This window comes from Dendrobates tinctorius, unplaced genomic scaffold, assembly GCF_039654945.1.
Source record: "Dendrobates tinctorius isolate UK_male_01 unplaced genomic scaffold, ASM3965494v1 ptg000021l, whole genome shotgun sequence".
Taxonomy (NCBI): domain Eukaryota; kingdom Metazoa; phylum Chordata; class Amphibia; order Anura; family Dendrobatidae; genus Dendrobates; species Dendrobates tinctorius.
The window spans coordinates 34932501-34957251 of NW_027361689.1; the positions used below are offsets into that span (position 1 = coordinate 34932501).

Below are 24751 nucleotides of genomic sequence, written 5' to 3' on the forward strand. Positions count from 1 at the left end.
CTCCTCTAGAGCAGTGATGTTTTTGGCTTTTCGCTTGACAACACGGACTTTCAACTCCCTCCAAAGGTTTTCTATAGGGTTAAGATCTGGAGACTGGCTAGGCCACTCCAGGACCTTGAAATGCTTCTTACGAAGCCACTCCTTCGTTGCCCTGGTGGTGTGCTTTGGATCATTGTCATGTTGAAAGACCCAGCCACGTTTCATCTTCAATGCCCTTGCTGATGGAAGGAGGTTTGCACTCAAAATCTCACGATACATGGCCCCATTCATTCTTTCATGTACCTGGATCAGTCGTCCTGGCCCCTTTGCAGTGAAACAGCCCCAAAGCATGATGGTTCCACCACCATGCTTTACAGTAGGTATGGTGTTTGATGGATGCAACTCAGTATTCTTTTTCCTCCAAACACGACAAGTTGTGTTTCTACCAAACAGTTCCAGTTTGGTTTCATCAGACCATAGGACATTCTCCCAAAACTCCTCTGGATCATCCAAATGCTCTCTAGCAAACTTCAGACGGGCCCGGACATGTACAGGCTTAAGCAGTGGGACACGTCTGGCACTGCAGGATCTGAGTCCATGGTGGCATAGTGTGTTACTTATGGTAGGCCTTGTTACATTGGTCCCAGCTCTCTGCAGTTCATTCACTAGGTCCCCCCGCGTGGTTCTGGGATTTTTGCTCACCGTTCTTGTGATCATTCTGACCCCACGGGGTGGGATTTTGCGTGGAGCACCAGATCGAGGGAGATTATCAGTGGTCTTGTATGTCTTCCATTTTCTAATTATTGCTCCCACAGTTGATTTCTTCACTCCAAGCTGGTTGGCTATTTAAGATTCAGTCTTCCCAGCCTGGTGCAGGGCTACAATTTTGTTTCTGGTGTCCTTTGACAGCTCTTTGGTCTTCACCATAGTGGAGTTTGGAGTCAGACTGTTTGAGGGTGTGCACAGGTGTCTTTTAATACTGATAACAAGTTTAAACAGGTGCCATTACTACAGGTAGTGAGTGGAGGAAAGAGGAGACTCTTAAAGAAGAAGTTACAGGTCTGTGAGAGCCAGAAATCTTGATTGCTTGTTTCTGACCAAATACTTATTTTCCACCATAATATGCAAATAAAATGAAAAAAAAACAGACAATGTGATTTTCTGGATTTTTTTTTCTCAGTTTGTCTCCCATAGTTGAGGTCTACCTATGATGTAAATTACAGACGCCTCTCATCTTTTTAAGTGGTGGAACTTGCACTATTGCTGACTGACTAAATACTTTTTTGCCCCACTGTATATGACCTTAACCTATGTCTAGTGCCGTCTTTTGGGTTCACAAAATAATCCCTGATGGAATGCATATGGGGGCATATGGTACAATTGCCACATGCAAATGAGCCCCTAAGCATTATTCCCCTTTCCAACCCAATTACTGGTCTCATATAGTGACTTTTTGTTAAAATATCCTTAAAGTTTGGAGCCCTCCTTGCTGTTATACAGGGCCGTTCCGGCACCAGAGCAGACGTCTGCAAGTCCGTTGTAAGAATACCCCAATGTCTCCCAATCACTTCTCTCACCTGTGACCACTGACTATTATATTGCGTAATGAACCGGGGCATCACACTCCGAATCTTGTCACAAGTAACCAGGAGAGAGTCCTGCGTAGTACCATTCGCTCGCTGATAAGCTCGTGAAATGCTACCCCGAGGATAGTTTCTCTTCCTGAAGCACTTCGTTAATTGTGCAGCCTCCTCACGAAACACTACCTCCGATGTGCAATTTCTTCGTACTCTCAAAAATTGCCCTATGGGCACCCCATTTCTCGTATGGGCTGGATGAAAACTTGTATAGTCCAAAAGGTTATTTGTAGCAGTGGGTTTTCTAAATAGTCTTGTAGAGATGCCCCCATTGATATTAGAGACCGTAAGATCCAAGAAGTTAACTGAAACAGAGGACACAGTATAAGTGAGCACAATGTTGTATGGATTGGAATTCAATAATCCCATATAGATATCACATTCCTCTACCGTACCAGTCCAAATGAAAAAAATATCGTCGATAAAGCGCGACCAAAGTCGCACTTTATCTCTGAACATTTGTGTCACATATACCCGAGTGGCCTCCCACCATCCGAGAAACAAATTAGCCAAAACCGGGGCACATCTGGCCCCCATAGCCACACCGGAGGTCTGGAGAAAATAAGACCTGTCAAAAAGGAAGAAATTATGCTTCATCACAAAACCTAACAGATCCACAATGAATGAATCGTGCATTCTATCCGAATGAACTATCTGATCAAAAAAATACAGTACTGCAGTGATGCCATCAGAATGGTCAATATTAGAGTAAAGCGATTCTACATCGCAAGTGACCAACAAGGCCCCAGGGGGTAGAGTAACATCACGATGTTTCCTAATAAAATGAGAGGTATCCTGTATATAGGATGGTAACGTATTCACCATCGGTTGAAGGAAATAGTCCACATAGATAGAGGCCTTTTCGCATAAGCTGCCTATACTGGCAACTATAGGTCGGCCCGGAGGCCTAATAAGATCCTTATGGACCTTCGGCAACATGTAAAAGGTAGGAGTGATTGGATGTTCAACCCACAAAAATTCCATCTCCTTCTTGTTAATAATACCCAACTCAAAAGCCCTATCTAGTAGTCTCTTGAATTTAATAGAGAAGGGTCCAGTAGGATCTGACGGTAATCTTTTGTAGAATTGAACATTATCCAATTGGCGGTGCGCCTCTTCCTGATATAATTCATGCGGCCACAACACCACATTTCCACCTTTATCAGCCTCCTTAATCAAAAACAATTTGTTAGATTTTAAATTATCCACAGCCAGTCTTTCCCCCGCATGTAGATTATCCACGTGACGTGATCTAGCAGGAATGGCCAAAAATCTTTTTTGACCAACTCAAAAAAAACCCTCACAGCTGGAACCAAGGAAAAAGACGGGGCTACCATTGATTTATTTTTATAAGGAAATCGGTTTTTACCATGTGTCGTGTCCTCCTGTAAAAGATCCAATAGATCCTGTAACACCTGACGATCCGTTTGATCCAAACCATCCACCATCCGTGGCTTGTTATGTAAAACCTGAAGAATTAATTGTCTGCAAAAAATATAAAGGTCCTTATCCAAAGTGAACTTATCCATACCTATAACAGGCGAAAAAGTCAAACCCCTCTGTAACACAGAAATTTCCAAAGGTGAAAGGTTATATTGAGATAGGTTAATGATTTGAAGCACATTCTCCTGTACCTGTATCTCCGTAGTCCCATCCTCCACGACAACCTCCTCATCTACTTGCGAAAATTCCTGTACTGATTGTACTGTGGGGGCCTGCGTCCCCTGAAGCGGGTGTTTCTTGTGAACATCCTCCCGCCTGCGACGGCCCCTTCTTGTCCGATTTCGGCCTCGCTCTCGGCTGAAGATAAAAAATCACTACCCGATGTATAATCAGGTTTACGGGCCAACTCCACAGTTCTCTCTGGGGCCCTATCCATAGGGGCCTTACGTCTAATATTCCCTTTGTGTTTCCATTGGAATACCTGCTTCTCCTCAAAATCTCTACGATCTCTGTGAAATTTGGATTTTTTCTTATGGGTAATATCCCTATCATATCTGTCCAAAGTCTCTTTGAGCCTGGTTTTAAAAGGCAATACTTGGGTCACTTCATCAAAAGCACTCAGTTTAGTATCTAATTCTTTAATCTGTTTTTTAACCGAGACCAATAGCTCCCTATCATGTTCCAACAACATATTCATAATAATACCTGAGCATCGTAAAAGTCCCTTCTCCCATGTGGCACGAAAGTCCAAAGAGGGTTCCCATGCCGGATATATAGAAACCCTAAGGCCTCTTGGCACAATGTTGGATTTAATATATTCCTCCAAGGACCGAATGTTCCACCACAACCTGATGCCTAATTTATGTGCTGCTATCAACTCTGCAGTCACACTAGCAAATTCTGAACTAGGCATATAACTATTAGAAGTGGAAAAAATATCTGAGGACTGCGCCCTCCATGCTGCCTCTCTCGTATCCCAATCCATCCGGGAAGAACCACAGTAAGGACGGCTGAAATAAAACAACAATAAATTAAAAAAATATATAATACCCTTGCACAATGCATCAACCAAATAATAATGATATTAATGGTAAACGCCTAGAGCATACAATAATGTTCCAGGCCAATAATAAGGCCACAAGAAGGGCCGGCAAAGAACCGACCAAAACCAATTATATATAACAAAAATGGGGCGCACCAACTGTACCAATCACAAATATATAAATAAAGGTTTAGGTGCAGCAACAGTGGAATAATAAACATGAGAAGAGAAGAAAAAGAACCACTGCAAATAGCGCACAATGAACCAGTACAAAAACAATGTTTTATTGATGCAGCAATACAATTAAAAACATAATAAAAACATATGAAGCATCCCACAATATATAACAGTGAAGTATGGCATATCACAATTATAGATTATGCTGTAATAACCTGTATATCAACCATGTGGTCCAACCTCACAACAACCACCCCATAAACCTGCTCATGGAGACCAAGGGCCCTAATATTGCACAATCGCTGCATGAAATAATTCCATGCATGTGTCCCTAAATATTCACTGGTTAGGGCACACAGGCCATAATAAGCCAACAGCAATATGGCCAATGCCCACAATCCAATATTCAATTGTACCACACAAAAATTACTCCAGAGCAACCAATAATAAGGTCGCAGTGAAAATACAGCTATAACCAAGTGGGTGCTACACCCAGGATCATACCCCACGCGTATCGCCGCAACCCATGCGGCTTCATCAGGGGAAGTACACTGATCATGATCCAACAGCCTTATATACCTTACTAAGACTCAAATGACCCGCACATGCACCACAGGTGAACTGCCCCCATCCAAAAGTTCCAATCACTACAAAAAGACCGGCGTCCTGGTAACTGAAGGAACATGGCCGCCGCGCATGCGCAATGAGCTGTGTGAGGAGTGTTGATAAAACAGGGGGAAAAAAAAAAACCCTTCAAAAAATTTTTCTTTAAAAAAATTTCTTTTCTCTCCTTTTCGCACCTGCGTCCAGTGAGACACATGGAGTTCTCCCCTGGAACGCAAGCCTCACGCCCCCACATGCTGGCCAAAGAAGTCAATCAAGGTCAGCACCGAGCGGTAACCCACACCCGGGCGCGAGGCTGCAGCTCCAACGACACACAGTGCTCACAAGAGCATGCAACATGAAGAACAGACACAACAATGAGACAGACAAACACATAGGGAGGGGGTCACAACATGAAAAGGAGCCATAAGCTAATTAGGGTTAATGTGAAGCATGAACACCGGTACATGTCATAAAAGACATTAAAAATATAACAATGGCTACCTATCCCCAGGTCCAACCCAATGGTCCCCATGAGCTCAAACCTAGGGATCCACCATATTATTCCAAGGTCACAATATACAATAGAACTAGATAGAAAATCCATAAAGGGATTAATGTCCCAAACAATGTATAAGGTAAAACCTCACAGCCAAAAATGATAATATGATGATAAAACCCCCCTCACATCAGACTCCTACTATACAGAAAACAGAAGATAATGATAAGGAATATCTCAAAGAGACTACAGAGACATCGTGTAAACCTATCAATTACAACCATATGAATCAGTACAGGTACAACTTTATTCAGATTTTAGTTACATATAAGAGAAGGTTATTACAGCATAATCTATAATTGTGATATGCCATACTTCACTGTTATATATTGTGGGATGCTTCATATGTTTTTATTATGTTTTTAATTGTATTGCTGCATCAATAAAACATTGTTTTTGTAGTGGTTCAGTGTGCGCTATTTGCAGTGGTTCTTTTTCTTCTCTTCTCATGTTTATTATTACACTGTTGCTGCACCTAAACCTTCATTTATATATTTGTGATTGGTACAGTTGGTGCGCCCCATTTTTGTGTCACATAACAAGAGAACTTCCAAAATATTCCGAAATCTGATAAATGTGCGGAAATTCACCAGTCTTCTGTCTGGATGTAACACGAAGATCTGACTCAGCGCTAAATATCAGACAGATTTGCTTTTGTTGAGGATTCTATGTAGAATAACTGTCGGACACCAGGGGGCGCTGTAACCAGCACTATACATGTACAGATCGACATCGCTAGAGACTACAGAGGAGCAGATTGTGTTTGCAGACCCCTGGTCCAGTTACTCTGAGGCTGTGAAATGACAGCCCCCCGAACCTCCCCCTACCTGCCGCTGCTCCCAGATTTGTAGGCTCCGCACGTTTCCAAAGATGCATATCTAATGCTGGCAGGTGGAAGGAGGTTCGCATAGTATCAGTATTATGCAGGCACTGAATGGTAGTATTATGTGTGCTCTGTATGGTAGTATAATGTGTGCTCTGTATGGTAATATTATGTGAGTGCTGTATGGTAATATTATGTGAGCTCTGTATGGTAGTATAATGTGTGCTCTGTATGGTAGTATTATGGAGCTGGGTGCTGTATGTAGTATTATTTGAGCGCTTTATGCCAGTTTTATGTGGGCTCTGTATGGTTGTATTATGTGGGCTCTGTATGGTAGTATTATGTGGGCTCTGTATGGTAGTATGTGGGCTCTGTATGGTAATATTATGTGGGTGCTGTATGGTAGTATTATGTGGGCTCTGTATGGTAATATTATGTGGGTGCTGTATGGTAGTATTATGTGGGCTCTGTATGGTAGTATAATGTGTGCTCTGTATGGTAGTATTATGGAGCTGGGTGCTGTATGTAGTATTATTTGAGCGCTTTATGCTAGTTTTATGTGGGCTCTGTATGGTAGTATTATGTGGGCTCTGTATGGTAATATTATGTGGGTATTGTATGGTAGTATTATGTGGGTGCTGTATGGTAGTATTATGTGGGCTCTGTATGGTAATATTATGTGGGTGCTGTATGGTAGTATTATGTGGGTGCTGTATGGTAGTATTATGTGGGTGCTGTATGGTAGTATTATGTGGGCTCTGTATGGTTGTATCATGTGGGCTCTGTATGGTAGTATTATGTGGGTGCTGTATGGTAGTATTATGTGGGCTCTGTATGGTAATATTATGAGGGCTCTGTATGGTAATATTATGTGAGAGCTGTAAGGTAATATTATGAAGGCTCTATATAGTAGTGTTATCTGTGCTCTGTATGGTAGTATGGGGCTGGGTGCTGTATGTAGTATTATTTGTGCGCTTTATGCTAGTATTATGTGGGCTCTGTATGGTTGTATTATGTGGGCACTGTATGGTTGTATTATGTGGGCTCTGTATGTTAATATTATGGGGGCTCTGTATGGTAGTATTATGTTTTCTCTGTATGGTTTTATTATGTGGGCTCTGTATAGTAATATTATGTGTGCGCTGAATGGTAGTATTATGTGGGCTCTGTATGGTAATATTATGGGGGCTGTGTATAGTTGTATTATGTGGGCTCTGTATGGTTGTATCATGTGGGCGCTGTATGGTAATATTATGTGGGCTCTGTATGGTTTTATTATGTGGGCTCTGTATGCTAGTATTATGTGGGCTCTGTATGGTTGTATTATGTGGGCTCTGTATGTTTGTATTATGTGGGCTCTGTATGGTAATATTACGTGGGCTCTATTTGGTAGTATTATGCTAGCACTTTGTAGCAGTATTTGTTATGAACTGAACTTAACCCATTATATTGTGGACATTTATAAACAGTCCTACCTATAATTGCTCCAACACCACAGTGCTATACCATACTGTCTGTATAAGGCTATGTGCACACGGTGCGGATCCTCCTGCAGATTTTTCCGTGCGGATTTTACTAAATCCGCAGTTTAATGACCTGGATTTTTCCTGCGGATTTCTTCCTTTTTTTTGCGGTTTTACTGCCGTTTTTATGCGGTTTTACACTGCGGTTTTCCACCTGTGGATTTGTAGAATGGAGCAGGTGGAAAACTGCAGCAAAACCGCACAAAAGAAGTGACATGCTGCTTTTTATTTCCGCACAAAAACCGGGCGGAGAAATCCGCAGCATGTGCACAGCGGTTTTTTTTACATAGGCTATAATGGTACTGTACATCACCTGCAGTACTGCAGCGGCGAATCCGCAGTAGGAACCGCACCGTGTGCACAGACCCTAATGTTTCCACTCCAGGACCTGTCTCCTATAAAACTTATATTTTAAGATTCATCAGTTTTTGACCCACATTCTTTTGCTGTTGTAGTTTATAAGCCTGTAGCTTCCAGCTCCACCATTTTTTGAAAGGGAGTGCAGCTTATCTTGGAGTTGGTGAAGCTGAGCGCATTTGAAAAATTCATCATAATTTAGAGCATAAAAGTCATTACTGCTGCAGCCAATCAGTGAGCTCAGCGGCTCGTGCTGTCTACCCAGGTAGCGCTCATGCAGTTGTAGGGGATGTAGCTCAGTGGTAGAGCGCATGCTTTGCATGTATGAGGCCCTGGGTTCAATCCCCGGCATAAAGAACATTATAACATCTAAATTCAGAAATCTGAAAAAATGTGAGTAACATTCCCTGGTCATCTGTCTGGATGTAGCACAAGGATCAGACTCACTATTAAGTATCAGAACAACTAATTTTTAAGAATTATGTGTCAGACACTAGGGGCCGGTGTAATCAGAACATAGCGGATGAAAAATTATATACTTTCAAAGTATAAAAATGATTTTGTGATTTTTTTTCTCTAACACTCGAAAAAAAAAATTTTTTCACAATTCTCACAGGGATAAACATGCGATCCTGTGATTTCACTGATAATGCACAGTACTACTTATGTACTGCTGTGCACTAACCTGTCAGTGTTTAGCTGCAGCCTATTGGGGATCTGATAGAATAATGTATAGGGCAAGAACAGAGGTCAAAGTTAGGACTTTGGTTACCGTAAGAATCCAAGCGGGGGGGTGCTGACAGAGGAAGCGACCTTCAGCTGTCGAGCTCCTTAGATACCTCAATCACTATTGATAACAGCATCTGAGGAGTTAAAGTGCTGGGATCGGAGATAGGTCTGGTCCCAGCACACACAGAAGGAGATCACCTGTGTATAACCACTGACTCTTGCTGCAGATGGTCACAACTTTTGTGCCCGTGCCATCCCCCCAAAAATAAGATTTTTGAAAAAGAAGGATTCCCGGTGCACAACCTCAGCGTAAAATATGACCGTGCCATTATTAGCCTACAGGCTGCTTATATTAGTTGGATCTGGAGTTCTCTTTGCCTATTTATCATGAGATCTCAGTAAAAGATTCACTAAATCATAAAATTCTCTCTGCGTTCAGCCACCACTAGAGGGAGCTCCTAGCAAGTGATAACAGCTCCCACTGAACCCTGTGATAAATCAGTGAGCTCCCTCTAGTGGTGAGAGAATTGTGCAAAAGTGCTCAGAGAGGGGTTTCTGGGAATTAAAATTATTCCAAAAATCTCCAAATCAGAAATTTTTTTGTATGTTTTAAAATGTAGAAGGAAATCTGGATGAAGTGCCGCTGTGTTATGCAGATTAACACCCACCTGTCATGGTCGGAGATCTACCTATAAGATGCTACAGTCAGTAGGGATTGCAGCATTTTGGTGTTACAGAGTTGGGGTCCTCTTTCGTCCCACTGAACCCACAGCAGAGCAATTGTGGGGTGCTGAGCAGCTGTTAAGGAAGCTGCAGGTCTTATAAAGTCCACAAGAGGGCCTAAAATCTCTTCACACTGATTTGTAAAGACTTTTATCAATGGCAGCTGTTATAACCTGATATCATAAAACATCTGTTAGATTCACAGAACTCTTGCCTATAGTAGTATTTAAAAAATTAAAATGACAAAGGGAAAGTTAGGAGGTGTCAGGGTAATCAATATGATAAAATATAAAATGGAAAATTGTGGAGTGAATAAAAGATAATAACCCTGCGACCAAGAAGCCGGACTGAAGTAGTGACCACATAATTTTTCAATATTTTGGGCTTTTATGGAAAAGGTAAATCTTATTATCGATGAATTCTTTCGATTTTCTTATACTTAAAGGGATTGGTTCCCACTGTACATTGCTGTAGAGCGCCCCGATGGTGCCCGATACAAGAAGAAAGGTAACTTACCTACGGGATCAGGAGAGATGCCGCCTTTCAGCCGCCGCTGATTGTCTGCAGCCCATCAGGGGACATAAGCACCGCTACGAGACCATCAGGGGGCGCAGCGCTCAGAGATGTTCCCATCCGGGAGATGGGAATTAAAGTAGTTTTGCTTCGTCCCTAATGGTCCAGACTGTTGGAATATGATGTCATTTATGCTGCAGAATTATGAAAAAAGAAAAACGAATTGTGAGAAGCTCTATGATGGTAGATTCAGAGTCAGATTCTCGTCATGGATCGTTCTCAGAATTGAGATCACACATCAGACGGTGTGTGCAGGGGATGTAGCTCAGTGGTAGAGCGCATGCTTTGCATGTATGAGGCCCCGGGTTCAATCCCTGGCATCTCCAGCTTTTGTGTCAAATAACAAGAAAACTTACAAAATATTCAAAAATCTGATAAATGTCTTCTGTCTGGATGTAACACGAAGACCGGACTCAGCACTAAATATCAGACAGATTTGCTTTTGTTGAGAATTCTATGTAGAATAACTGTCAGACACCAGGGGGCGCTGTAACCAGCACTATACATGTACAGACCGACATCGCTATAGACCACAGAGGAGCAGATTGTATTTGTAGACAGGGCTGCCACTAGGAATTTTGGGGCACCCTGGAGACTCCGGACAGGCTCCACCCCAGCGTCGCCTCCACCCTCGAACTGTCCACAGTCAAAAGATTGTTTAAGCCGCCGCCACGACAAGGTAGACTTTTGGCCAGTACCTACTCTACTCTAACCTATTAAACATTTGTGAAAATATCCAATACAATTTAGGTATATTTTTATTTATTTTTCAATTTTTAAAATGACCAATAATATCACATACAGGGGACAAATACCAGCGCACCATGACTAGACACCATATTACCACCACTTAGTGACCTATACTACCACATACAAGGAACAAATACCACCGCACCATGACCAGACCACATATTACCACCACAGTGACCGAATAATACCACATACAAGGAACAAATACCCTCGAAGAAGCCAACACGAAATGCGCGTTGGGGCTGCGTTCTTGTGGGTCCCTGACTGAGGCATAATGGGTAAGAGCAGAGTTTACACTATGTTTTGGATTGTGGCTCTATACTAATTTACAGTCATATGTTAAAGTTTTTAACTGATGGACTCAGTTATATTTCTGGTTTCAAATGAGGTTTATTGTACTAACAGAAAATGTGCAATCTGCATTTAAACAAAATTTGACTGGTGCAAAAGTATGGGCACCCTTATCATTTTCTTGATTTGAACACTCCTAACTACTTTTTACTGACTTCCTGAAGCACTAAGGCTGGTTTCACATTTGCGTTTTTTTGCGCTTGAAAAAACGCATACGTGCTCATGCGTTTTTTCCCCTATATTTAACATGGGTGCGCATACCTGCGCGCTGGCATGCGCACGTATGCGATTTTCATGCGCTGCGTTTTTTTGGGGTGTGCGTTTGTATTTCACAGACGCTACATGTTGCATTTTTTGGTCCTGGAAAAAAACGCATGCGCACGTATGCGCACGTTTTGCGCTAAAAATGGCCATTATAGCCTATGGATGCGCATACGTGCGCACTGGCATGCGCATGTATGCGTTTTTTTAGCGCTGCGTTTTTTTGGTGGTGACCACTTGTTGTACTAGTTATAAACTTCTAAAGTCAAAAAAAAAAGTCTATATAAAGGAGGTGCCTGCCAAAACTCTTGCCACTACTACACTGACAGATTGGAGAGCAGACAGTCACCAAGGAACACATTATCAGCGCAAGAATGTGAGTATATTACATTATATGCCTGTCCTTTTAAATTATGTATGTACTAATGATTTTTATTATTTTTACATGCAGTATGTCTTCAGAATCCGAATATTCCCCATCGCGGCAGGAATTGGCGCAAGCAGACAGTGAGGTGATTATTTTCGTGCATCTGGTAAGTATATCTGCTGCTACTCCAAATCTCTTACGTTTTTTTCAACTTTTTTAAGACATCATCCTCATCATCTTCTGCGGACGGGACTTCTGAGGGCGAAGAGCAGGAGCAGCGAAGCCAAGTCCCGGTGGTGATACGGAATGTATGTATCAAATGATTTGTAATGTTCTTTATTTTTTATCTTCTATTTTTACTCTTTTTTTATGTTTCTTTTTTTTGTAACTTTTTATTCAATTTAAATTTGATTATTCTAATGAATGTGTTTTGTCTAGGTTCCACAACGGGATGAAGACGTCTACCTGGATAATGAGCAGCTCATCAGCCTGGTCCAGGAGCGTGCGCCGTTGTGGGACAGCCGTGACCGGCTGTACAAGGACAATGTGGTGACCCGGCGGCTATGGAATGAGGTGGCCGCAGCGTTGATGGATGGCTGGGACAGCGCCACAGCATCCTCCAAAAAGGCGTTTAGTGAGTATTTCCCTGCTCTGTATTGTGCCGCAGTGACTGTTGTCCTTGACGGCACTGTTGGGTTTCGTGCTAGGTATATTCTAGCAGGAAACCCAACAGTGTCATCGGGCTCTACAGTGACTGCTTTGAGTATTGTATTGCTATATTGTGCCGCAGTGACTGTTGTCCTTGACGGCACTGTTGGGTTTCGTGCTAGGTATATTCTAGCAGGAAACCCAACAGTGTCATCGGGCTCTACAGTGACTGCTTTGAGTATTGTATTGCTATATTGTGCCGCAGTGACTGTTGTCCTTGACGGCACTGTTGGGTTTCGTGCTAGGTATATTCTAGCAGGAAACCCAACAGTGTCATCGGGCTCTACAGTGACTGCTTTGAGTATTGTATTGCTATATTGTGCCGCAGTGACTGTTGTCCTAGACGGCACTGTTGGGTTTCGTGCTAGGTATATTCTAGCAGGAAACCCAACAGTGTCATCGGGCTCTACAGTGACTGCTTTGAGTATTGTATTGCTATATTGTGCCGCAGTGACTGTTGTCCTTGACGGCACTGTTGGGTTTCGTGCTAGGTATATTCTAGCAGGAAACCCAACAGTGTCATCGGGCTCTACAGTGACTGCTTTGAGTATTGTATTGCTATATTGTGCCGCAGTGACTGTTGTCCTTGACGGCACTGTTGGGTTTCGTGCTAGGTATATTCTAGCAGGAAACCCAACAGTGTCATCGGGCTCTACAGTGACTGCTTTGAGTATTGTATTGCTATATTGTGCCGCAGTGACTATTGTCCTTGACGGCACTGTTTTTTTTTTCCCAACAGTGGACAAAGTCCGAACACGTTGGCGTTCGATCAAGGACCGCTTCAACAGTGATGTTCGTGCTGAGGGCCAGGTTCGCAGTGGATCTGCGTCAAGGACCAGAACTAGATACCGTCACTATCACACAGTTCCTAAGACCGGTCCTTGCCACGAGATCGTAAGTATTATAAATTTTGGGTTTTTATTTTTATTAATCTGTGTTTTTCTAATCCACAGCTGATGCTTCTTGTAAAGGCATGGTAGTAATGATTTTCCTTTCTTCCACAGCACCTGGAGCAGCACCCTGCAACCTGGCCCTGGAGCGGTCCTTCCTCGGACGTCCTCTGACCCGTCCCAGCCATCCGACAGCCAGGAAGCACCTTGCAGGTCAGCCACACACACAGCTGGTGACCAGGAAGCTGGGCCATCAGGTGTTCCCCTGTCCCAGGTCTCTGCCACTGGTTATGCGGGCACTACCCGCCAGCGGCAGAGGGCCTTGGACAGGAATGTCTTGCCCAAGTTTATGCATTTGAGCGAGGCCTTTAATTCCAGCCTCAAGTCGCTGTCCTACAGAGTTGAAAGCGGTTTTGCACTCATGGAACGTGGTTTTAACCACTTTGAACACCGCTTCAATTCTGTAGAACAGCGCCTTGACCGTCTGGAGGCCGACCTCAACAGACCAGCACACCATTTTTTTAGTAAGATTGAAAAGGGCATGGCGGAACACCTTAGTCCTGAGCAACAGCTGAATGTGCTGCAGGCCTGCAACAATGCTTTCTTGCAGGCTATGCAGCATAATCGGTACGGTCAGCAGTCAGTGGTGTCATTTCCACCTGTGCCACCATTGACTCGCTTCACTTCACTACCGACTTGTGCTGCATACCACTGCACGGACACCTCTATTCAAAGCCAGGACACCCACCGTTACACCACCACAAGTCTGAGTGCAGCTGGTCACTTCACCGACACCACCATGGCAAGCGCTGCTCCTGTCTGGAGCACCACCGCCACTCCCATGCATGCGTGGAGCTCAGCCACCACTAGGCAAACATGGAACAGCCCTGCCACTACAACAACATGTAGTAGCCCTGCCACCACCATTCCGCAAACCTGGACCATCACTGCCGCCACCAGTCCTCCTGCAAGGACGAGCACTGCCAACCAAGAGCAGCAGCAGCAGCCACCTCAGCAGCAGCCACCTCAGCAGCAGCCACCTCAGCAGCAGCCACCTCAGCAGCAGCAGCAGCCACCCCAGCAGACGGGGGACCTACACTCAATATTTGCCCCAAGTTCAAGGCGAAATCCATCAAGGCGGGCATTGGGCCAAAGTCGGTCCAGGCACACAAGCCTACGGCGACATGCCATTACAACAAATGTACCTGAACAGATTTCCTCTCCTCCAAGTGTTCCTAGTTTAATTCCCTTAACTGGACTACCTTCCCCCACAAGTTTTGTTGCCCCTTCCCCTCAAACACCGTCTTCAACTGCAAGTGTTGCATATTCCCTGCACACCCCCAAATTGAAACCATCTGCCCCCAAACGCCGGAAAAAATAATTTTTTGGTTTATTTTTGTGATTAAAAATAAATTTACATTTGTGGTTCACCATTACAAAGTTTCATTAATGTTGTTTGCGCCGCTCACACACACTGATGGGTAAATACATGTTAAAAACCAACCCAAGGCCTAGTATAGTCATATGTGAAATAACACGGACTAGTATAGTCATACCAAGGCCTAGTGTAATAACTCGAGTTTTACCAACTTGGATCTGGTTTCATGAAAAACAAAAAGTTGAAACTTGTCTAAAAAATAAGTTTCTTTCTTAAAAAGTTTCACCAGTTTGTTTTTTGTGAAACAAGATGCTAGTTGGTAAAAATCGAGTTATTACAGTAGGCCTTGGTATGACTATACTAGGCCGTGGTATTTCACATGACTATACTAGTAGGCCCAAGGCCTACTATACTCATATTTGAAATACCACGGCCTAGTATAGTCACTCCAAGGCCTAGAGTAATAACTCTAGTTTTACCAACATGAATCTGGTTTCATGAAAAACAAACTGTTGAAACTTGTCAAGTTTCACCAGTTTGTTTTTCGTGAAACAAGATCCTAGTTGGTAAAAATCGAGTTATTACAGTAGGCCTTGGTATGACTATACTAGGCCGTGGTATTTCACATATGACTATACTAGTAGGCCCAAGGCCTACTATACTCATATTTTAAATACCACGGCCTAGTATAGTCATTCCAAGGCATAGTGTAATAACTCTAGAAACTTGTCTATTTATACACTACCACAATTTTAAATAAAAGTTGGAATTGAGCTGATTACATTCATCCACTCAATGCTGACTTGTATTCCCCATTGACTTTCATTGGGTGGGGTTGGGTTTTGAGGGTTGGGTTTTGAAAAAATCACATACTTTTTTTTCAACTAGTTTGACAATTTTCTCTTGAAAAAAATTGGTTTCCTGATTCATGGCCTGCAGCTTTGCTCGTTCCAATATATTTCACGCAGACTAGCAATGCTGCATTTTAACTCATATGTGTATTTACCTGCCCAGGTGTGTGAACATCATAAAATTCAGTTATACATGGGAAGTTTTTTATTTAATTGGATTTTAAAAAATATAGTGCACTCAGTAATGGTATCAAATAAGGTTTTTTATTACCATAAACAAACAAAAACATTACACCATTTCATCTTGCCAGTGCACCCGTCCTACATCAGAAATAAAGTAGGCCGCAAATTGGTCCCTCATTTGGCCAACTTCAACGGATGACCTGAGAGTGTGCTGAGTGAATTCAGGCAATGGGTTAGGAGCATCATCGTCCAGTTCAAAGGTCGGGTGCTCTTTAGCCATCACAAAGTTATGTAGAACCACACAGGCCTTCACCACCTTATCGACTGTTTCAAGTTTAAGATTAATGGCCGTGCCCAGAATTCGCCATCTGGAGACAAGAATCCCAAAAGCACACTCGACAGTTCTTCTGGCCCTGGTCAGCCTGTAATTAAATATTTTTTTGGTGTGGTCCAAGTCCCGGCTGGAGTAGGGTTTCAGTAAGTTTCCGCACATTTGAAAAGCCTCATCGCCAACCATTACAAAGGGCAGTGGCGGAGCTTCGGTGTGAGGAAGAGGCCGTGGCATAGGGAAATTAAATTGGTTGCCATACAACCTCCGGCCCATGTCTGAGTTTTTAAAAGCCTGTGAGTCATTACCACGGCCAAATGCTCCAATGTCCACTGCTACAAACATACATCCGGCATCCGCAATGGCCATGAGTACTATTGAAAAGTACTTTTTGTAATTATAGTACTCAGATCCAGTTCTTTTGGGTTTGATGATCCGTATGTGTTTACCATCAACAGCTCCCAAACAGTTGGGAAAATTGCATACTGTCCAGAATTTGTCAGCAATTTCCATCCACTTTTCAGCGGTGGGCAGGGGCAGAAATTCTGGACAAAGAACATTCCAGAGAGCCCGGCAGGTGTCAGCAACAATTCCTGACAAGGTAGAGATTCCAATACGGTACTGGAAGTGTAGTGAAGATAGGGTTTCTCCAGTCGCCAGGAATCTGTGAACAGACAAAGAAGTAAAATTAATATTTATGTATATTATTTTAAAAAACTATAAAATAAAATATTAGTACATTCACGAAAACTAATTACCCAAGGTTTTGAATACTAAATTTAAAAAAAAAACATCAGACCGCACCCCTTGGTTTAATATTACATACCGTAATGTCACCAGTAGCCGTTCCTCAGGAGGAATCGCACGACGGAGCTGTGTGTCCTGTCTCCGGATAGATTGTTGGACACGAGCAAGCAAATCCCTGAAACTTTCTTGGGACATCCGGATATAATCTATAAATTTCTCCGGGTTTGCCTGGAGCTCGCTGTAGAGGGTGTGGTATGCCCCACGGCTCTCCCGGAGTTCAACAATCGGATGTATCCACATACGCCGCCGCTGCCGTCTTCGCTCCCTCTCTCTCTTCCTTTGTTCATGGCAGGCAACTGCATACGCCTGAGCCATCGCGATGTCCAAATCCAAGTTGAAGTGAAAACTCTTCCAGCGCAGATCCATGGTCACGAGAAGAATCAAGCAAATGTGAAGAATACTGTAGACAGGGTCTATATATTAACATACCACACCCACAATGAAGTCCCATTGGTCTTGTGTGTTGTTGAATGTTTTTTTTTTCTTTTTTGGGGGGTTTTTCCAAAATCTGTAAAAAAACGCAAAGGCACAAAAAACGCATACAAACGCACAAAAACGCTGCGGTTTTTTCCTGCATGCGCATAAAAATGCTTGAAAAAAACGCAGCATTTGTATGCATTTGTATGCGTTTTTTCAATGCGTTTTTTTGCGGGAAAAACGCGCTGCAAAAAAAAGCAAGTGTGAAACAGGCCTAAATTAGTTTTGTAACCTCATTGAGCTTTGAACTTCATAGCCAGGTGTATCAAATCATGAGAAAAGATATTTAAGGTGGCCACTTGCAAGTAGTTCTCCTATTTGATTCTCCTATGAAGAGTGGCATCATGGGCTCCTCAAAACAACTCTCAAATGATCTGAAAACAAAGATTATTCAACATAGCTTTTCATGGGAAGGATACAAAAAGTTGTCTCAGAGATTTAACCTGTCAGTTTCCACTGTGAGGAACATAGTAAGGAAATGGAAGAACACAGGTACAGTTCTTGTTAAGCCCAGAAGTGGCAGGCCAAGAAAAATATCAGAAAGGCAGAGAAGAAGAATGGTGAGAACAGTCAAGGACAATCCACAGACCACCTCCAAAGACCTGCAGCATCATCTTGCTGCAGATGGTGTCACTGTGCATCGGTCAACAATACAGCTCACTTTGCACAAGGAGAAGCTGTATGGGACAGTGATGTGAAAGAAGCCGTTTCTGCAAGCACACCACAAACAGAGTCACCTGAGGTATGCAAAAGCACATTGGGACAAGCCAGTTACATTTTGGAAGAAGGTCCTGTGGACTGATGAAGTAAAGATTGAGTTGTTTGGTCATACAAAAAGGCATTATGCATGGAGGCTAAAAAACACAGCATTCCAAGAAAAACACTTGCTACCCACAGTAAAATTTGGTGGAGGTTCCATCATGCTTTGGGGCTGTGTGGCCAATGCCGGAACCGGACAATAATGTGCAAGAATCAGTGACGAAGTTGAAGTTACGCAGGGGATGGATATTTCAGCAAGACAATGATCCAAAACACCGCTCCAAATCTACTCAGGCATTCATGCAGAGGAACAATTACAGTGTTCTGGAATGGCCATCCCAGTCCCCAGACCTGAATATCATTGAACATCTGTGGGATGATTTGAAGCGGGCTGTACATGCTCGGCAACCATCAAACTTAACTGAACTAGAATTGTTTTGTAAACAGGAATGGTCACAAATACCTTCATCCAGGATCCAGGAACTCATTAATAGCTACAGAAAGCAACTAGAGGCTGTTATTTTTGCAAAAGGAGGATCTACAAAATATTAATGTAACTTTTATGTTGAGGTGCCCATACTTTTGCACCGGTCAAATTTTGTTTAAATGCAGATTGCACATTTTCTGTTAGTACAATAAACCTCATTTGAATCCAGAAATATAACTGAGTCCATCAGTTATTAGATATATGAAACTGAAATAGCTATTGCAAAAACCAAAATTGTTCTAAAGAAATAAGGTTAACATTAATAGGGGTGCCCAAACTTTAACATATGACTGTATATGCGGGTTGTCTCTCATGGATACATTAGAGGGTATTTGAACCCTCAATAATGACTTTTTATTATCTGTGACCCAGCCATTGAGCAATAAAAGCACCTTAAAGCATATTTTGGGCTCCAACTCTGTGTATTAGTTGTTTCTATGTCTATAGAAATACATTGTATACAGCAGTGTATGTCTTTGTGCTTGCATTCTGAATGTGTGACCACCGCCTCACTTTACATAAAATTCTCATAGAGAATCTGATAACTTTAATAACAGTTGACTCCAGTCTTTGCGTTAGGCTGTGTTCACACGTTTGTGGTTTTTTTCTCGGATTTCTCAAAATATCCGCTCGAAGAACGCCTAAAAGAAGCTTCCCATTCATTTTAATGCATTTTGCACTTTTTGTGCATATTGATGCGGTCTTTTCTGCTCATTAATTTGAACTTGGGGGCCGCATTCCTTGAAGGACAAAGTTACATTTTTAGTGATACCGTTTTTTATTCTATACACCTTTTGAACATTTTTGCTGTGTTTTTTTAAAAAATGTTTAGAGCTTGGATGTGGCGATAACTACAATATGAGTGCACATTTGTTATGTCCCCTTATTGTAGTTATGTCCCCATACAGGTCCCCATATTGTAGATATGTCCCCATACAGGTCCCCAGATTGTAGTCATGTCTCTATATCCAGGTCCTCATATTGTAGTCATGTCCCTATATTGTTGTCATGTCCCCATCCAGGTCCCCATATTGTAGTCATGTCTCCATATCCAGGTTCTCATATTGATCAAGGGAGGGTGAACCAAAGAAATACAATCATAAGGTCCATAGGTACTGAAAAAATAAAATAACCTTATTGATCAAATTTCACAGACAAAGGTGGACAGGATAACAGGTGGGCAGATAAACAACCATGCACTGTGGAGGGCAGGTGCGACCAGCAATGTAATACAGTTAGAGGTCAAAAACATAGACCACGTTGGTATCAAATCCACTGTGGATCACGTAAAATAGTACATACTCTACATAGCCAAAAATTAGAAAGATAATTGAGTTAGATATCAATAAAGCACACAGGATAAGTGTGTATTCAACATATTTATACAGCTGACCAAAAATATAGAGTGTACTGGCCAATGTTACCTATTAATAGTACCTGGCAGAGAGTAGCAGTGGAAATAGCTGGTCAGTCTTTACACCCCGACGCACGTTTCGGATAAAAGACCTTCCTCAGGGAGCATGGAAGTGTCACCGATATGTGGGTTTAAAAAGGCAGAGGCCCGGAAGTCAATTAAGGCTGGAAGCCAGCAATTGTTGACGCGTCGTCACCCAGCAGCCAAACCAGAAACACATGAGGCCCCACGTGATCTGGCACCGGGTGCATCGCAGGCACAGAAGCAGATAGAGGATGGCGGCAGAAAGGAGGTGCACGCGCACTAGCATGCAACAGATGGAGGACCATATAAAGTACTGGCAAAACCGGGGTACATACAAATAAAAAAGAATATACATATCAGCAGCAAACTAGTGCATAAATATATATAAGGGCTGTCAATCAGCCATCAGAATTCACAATACCACAAAAAGTTAATATAATAAAACAAAATGATATAAATGCAAAAATTAATAAAGCACAAGGCTGCCAATCAGCCATCAGATGTTTAGATCCAAATATGATAGAAATTTATATAGGAAGCAACAATACATAATATCAAATACAATTACAGACGGGAGAGATACTGCTAAATCACCATATACAGTTAATATTTGGTTAGATAAATCCTAATTAAAATGTACAATGCAATGGATCAACCACGAAGGAAAAAGACAAAAATATTATAGCAGCTATTACTGGTTATATTGAATATATAGACTCCATACTTGTATATAACATATAAGCACTTGCAGATTATATCAGGATGGATATTGTATATAGAATATAAGGAAAGGACACAAAAATGCCTCGATACACAATAAATATTCTATATTCAAGCATTAACCGAAAATCAGTGTATACAGTGCAGTCAGTCAACCCCCAAACATGTTACAGTATATATTATTATATTATCATGAAAAAAATTTGTAAAAAAGTTTTTTTACATTCTTACGGAGGCGACCTGAATACACATTATCCACCCAAAGAGTTATTAGATACCTCATCAAAATTGTCAATATACAAGGACAGAAGAAGACCATATATATATATATACAGCTCTGGCAGAAATTAGGAGACCACTGCACAGTGTTATAGAAATCAGCTTCTCTACGTGTCTGACAGCCATTCCATTCCACTGTCAGTTGAATTCCAACCAGAGCACACCTCATTCTACTTAATGTGCTTCTGATTAGGTGATCACCGGAACCAAATCTTATTTAACGAAGAAAAGTATAAAAGACCCTGCTGTGGTGTTCACAATCCTCTTGCAATAGGACAAGCTGGATGGCAAAACAAGTGCTAGTAATATCCCAAAGGTAATAGGAATTAAAAAATAACATAACCATGCGAAAGGAGTTGAAAAGTCTTCAGTGAGGAAAAGAAGGGCTCAATTCTGGCTTTACTAACAGAGGGATACAGAGAGCGTCATGTTGTCTTAAAATTTCTAAGACAGCAGTCCATTACAACAAGGTCAAGCAGCAGACATTGGGGACAACAAAGCTACAGACCGGCAGAGGGTGAAAACGACTCCTCACTGACCGGGATGACCGTCATCTTATTCAAATATCACTTCGAAACTGCAGGATGACATCAAGGGACCTACAAAAGGAATGGCAAATGGCAGCTGGGGTGAAGTGCACTGCAAGAACAGTTCATAACAGGCTCCTAGAGGCAGGGCTCAAGTCATGTAAAGGTAGAAAAAAACCTTTCATCAATGAGAAGCAAAGGAGAGCAAGGCTGAAGTTTGCCAAAGACCATAAGGATTGGACCATAGAGGACTGGAGTAAGGTAATCTTCTCTGATGAGTCTGATTTTCAGCTTTGCCCAACATCTGGTCGTCTAATGGTTAGACAGAGACCTGGAGAGGCGTACAAGCCACAGTGTCTTGTACTCACTGTGAAATTTGGTGGAGGATCGGTGATGATCTGGGGATGCTTCGGCAAGGCTGGAATTGGTCAGATTAATCTTAGCGGATGACGTATGAATCAATCCGCGTACAAGGTTATCCTGGAAAAACAGTTGATTCCTTCTACTCAGGCAATGTTCCCCAACTCTGAGGACTGGTATTTCCAGCAGGACAATGCACCATGCCACACAGCTAGATCAATCAATGTGTGCATGAAGGACCACCACATCAAATCCCTGTCATGGTCAGCCCAATCTCCAGACCTGAACCTCATTGAAGGAAGATGGATAGTCACAAGCCATCAAACAAAGTACTGCTTAAATTTTTGTACCAGGAATGACATAAGGTCACCCAAAAGCAGTGTGAAAGACTGGTGGAAAGCAGCCAAGACGCATGAAAGCTGCGATTAAAAATCATGGTTATTCCACAAAATATTGATTTCTGAACTCTTCCTGAGTTAAAAGTATGTAAAGATAAAAAAACAGAAAATCCCATTGTAGGATTTTTAAATAATTAATTTGCATTCTATTGCATGAAATATTTAAAAAATGGGAGAAGGAGGTGATTTTATTTTTTGCATTTTTTACATCTTTTTTTTAAGTAGAATGAAAAATAGAATCCAGTCATCCTCCTGGTTGTCAGAGGGTGGCACGCTCCTGATAATTCGGGGTGGCGGCTTGACTGAGCTTCTGTTCCTGCAAATCTGGGGACTTCGGAACTTTTGGAAGTTATTTATAAGTGGAAAAAAAAGTCCGGGGCCTCATACATGCAAAGCATACGCTCTACCACTGAGCTACATCCCCCATATAGGTGCCTCAGCCCCATGCCTAAGCCATAGATGCATCTACTGCATGTAAATGACCATTGCACAAAGAAATGGGAGCAGCACTTACAGGCTTTTTGCTGTCCAGCTTGTAAGTGCTGCTCTGATCCTGTGATTTTCCAGTGCTGCAGAGTCAAAACTGCCTCTGTCTGCAGCATTATAAAGAGCTGGGAAAAGAATTGTCAGGAGTGCACCACCCCCTGACAACCAGGAGGCCGAGGAGCAGTGTGCTCCTGAAGATCGGATCTTGGGACAAATCCTTTAACCTCTTTACCCTAAAGGGTGGTTTGCACGTTCATGACCAGGCCAATATTTACAATTCAGACCACTGTCCCTTTACGAGGTAGTAACTCTGGAACGCTTCCATCGATCCCGGTGATTCTGACATTATTTTCTCATGACATATTGTACTTCATGTTAGTGGTAAAATGTCATTCATATAAAAAAACAGAAATTTGGTGAAAATTTTGAAAATTTCGCAATTTTCCAACTTTGAATTTTTATGCCCTTAAATCACAGAGATATGGCACACAAAACACTTAATAAGTTACATTTCCCACATGTTTACTTTACATCAGCACAATTTTGGAACCAAAATTTTTTTTTTAGTTAGGAAGTTATAAGGGTTAAAAGTTGACCAGCGATTTCTCGTTTTTGCAACACCATTATATTTTTAGGGACCACATCACATTTGAAGTCACTTTAAGGGGTATATATGATATAAAATACCCAAAAGTGACACCATTCTAAAAACTGCACCCCTCAAGGTGCTCAAAACCACATTCAAGAAGTTTATTAACCCTTCAGGTGCTTCACAGGAATTTTTTGAATGTTTAAAATAAATGAACATTTAACTTTTTTTCACAAAAAAATTACTTCAGGTCCAATTTTTTTTATTTTACCAAGGGTAACAGGAGAAATTGGACTGCAAAAGTTATTGTGCAATTTGTCCTGAGTACGCTGATACCTGATATGTGGGGGAAAACAATGTTTCGGCACATGGCAGAGCTAAGAAGGGAAGGAGCGCCGTTTGACTTTTTCAATGCAAAATTGGCTGGAATTCAGATCGGACGCCATGTCATGTTTGGAGAGCCCCTGATGTGCCCAAACAGTGGAAAGCCCCCACAAATGACACCATTTTGGAAACTAGACCCCTCAAGGAACTTATCTAGATATGTGGTGAGAACTTTGAACCCCCAAGGGTAACAGGACCCCAAAAGTTATTGTGCAATTTGTCTTGCATATGCTGATACCCCACATGTGGGGGTAAACCACTATTTGGGCGCATGGCAGAGCTCGGAAGGGAAGAAGCGCCATTTGACTTTTTTGGCTGAAATTGGGATCGGACTCCATGCCGCGTTTTGAGAGCCCCTGATGTGCCTAAACAGTGGAAACCCTGCACAAATGACATCATTTTGGAAACTAGACCCCACAAGGAACTTATCTAGATGTGTGGTGAGCACTTTGAACCCCCAAGGGCTTCACAGAAGTTTATAACGCCCAGATGTAAAAATAAAAAAATCATATTTTTTTCCACAAAAATGATATGTTTGCCCCCAATTTTTTATTTTCCTATGGGTAACAGGAGAAATTGGACCCCAAAAGTTGTTTTTCAATTTGCCCTGAGTAAGCCGATACCCCATATGTGGGGGTAAAACACTGTTTGGGCGTATGGTAGAGCTTGGAAGGAGCACCATTTGACTTTTTCAACGCAGAACGCTGGAATTGAGATCAGACGCCATGTTGCATTTGGAGAGCACCTGATATGCCCAAACAGTGGAAACCCCCCCCAATTATAACTCCAACCCTAACCCCAACAC

The 24751-nt window shown here is 42.2% G+C and overlaps 1 protein-coding gene, 1 long non-coding RNA gene and 1 other non-coding gene across 3 annotated transcripts in view; 2 read left to right on the top strand and 1 right to left on the bottom strand.

The window, feature by feature from the left end:
• The window catches only part of LOC141083734 (uncharacterized), a 3963-nt gene extending 579 nt beyond the window's left edge, over nt 1-3384 (bottom strand). The window contains exons 1-2 of the long non-coding RNA XR_012230811.1: nt 3251-3384; nt 2986-3101 (exon numbers count right to left, since the gene is read on the bottom strand). This is a non-coding gene — a long non-coding RNA (uncharacterized lncRNA). The remainder of the gene's footprint in view (nt 1-2985; nt 3102-3250) is intronic.
• Nucleotides 3385-5547: 2163 nt separating this feature from the next.
• LOC141083755 (uncharacterized) overlaps nt 5548-24751 on the top strand; it is a 72292-nt gene continuing 53088 nt past the window's right edge. The window contains exons 1-3 of the mRNA XM_073568122.1: nt 5548-5678; nt 10041-10102; nt 19788-19869. Coding sequence (XP_073424223.1) covers nt 5548-5678; nt 10041-10102; nt 19788-19869 — 275 coding nt within the window. The remainder of the gene's footprint in view (nt 5679-10040; nt 10103-19787; nt 19870-24751) is intronic.
• Nucleotides 10423-10494, top strand: TRNAA-UGC (transfer RNA alanine (anticodon UGC)). Its single transcript has one exon. It is a non-coding gene; the product is annotated as a tRNA-Ala (tRNA).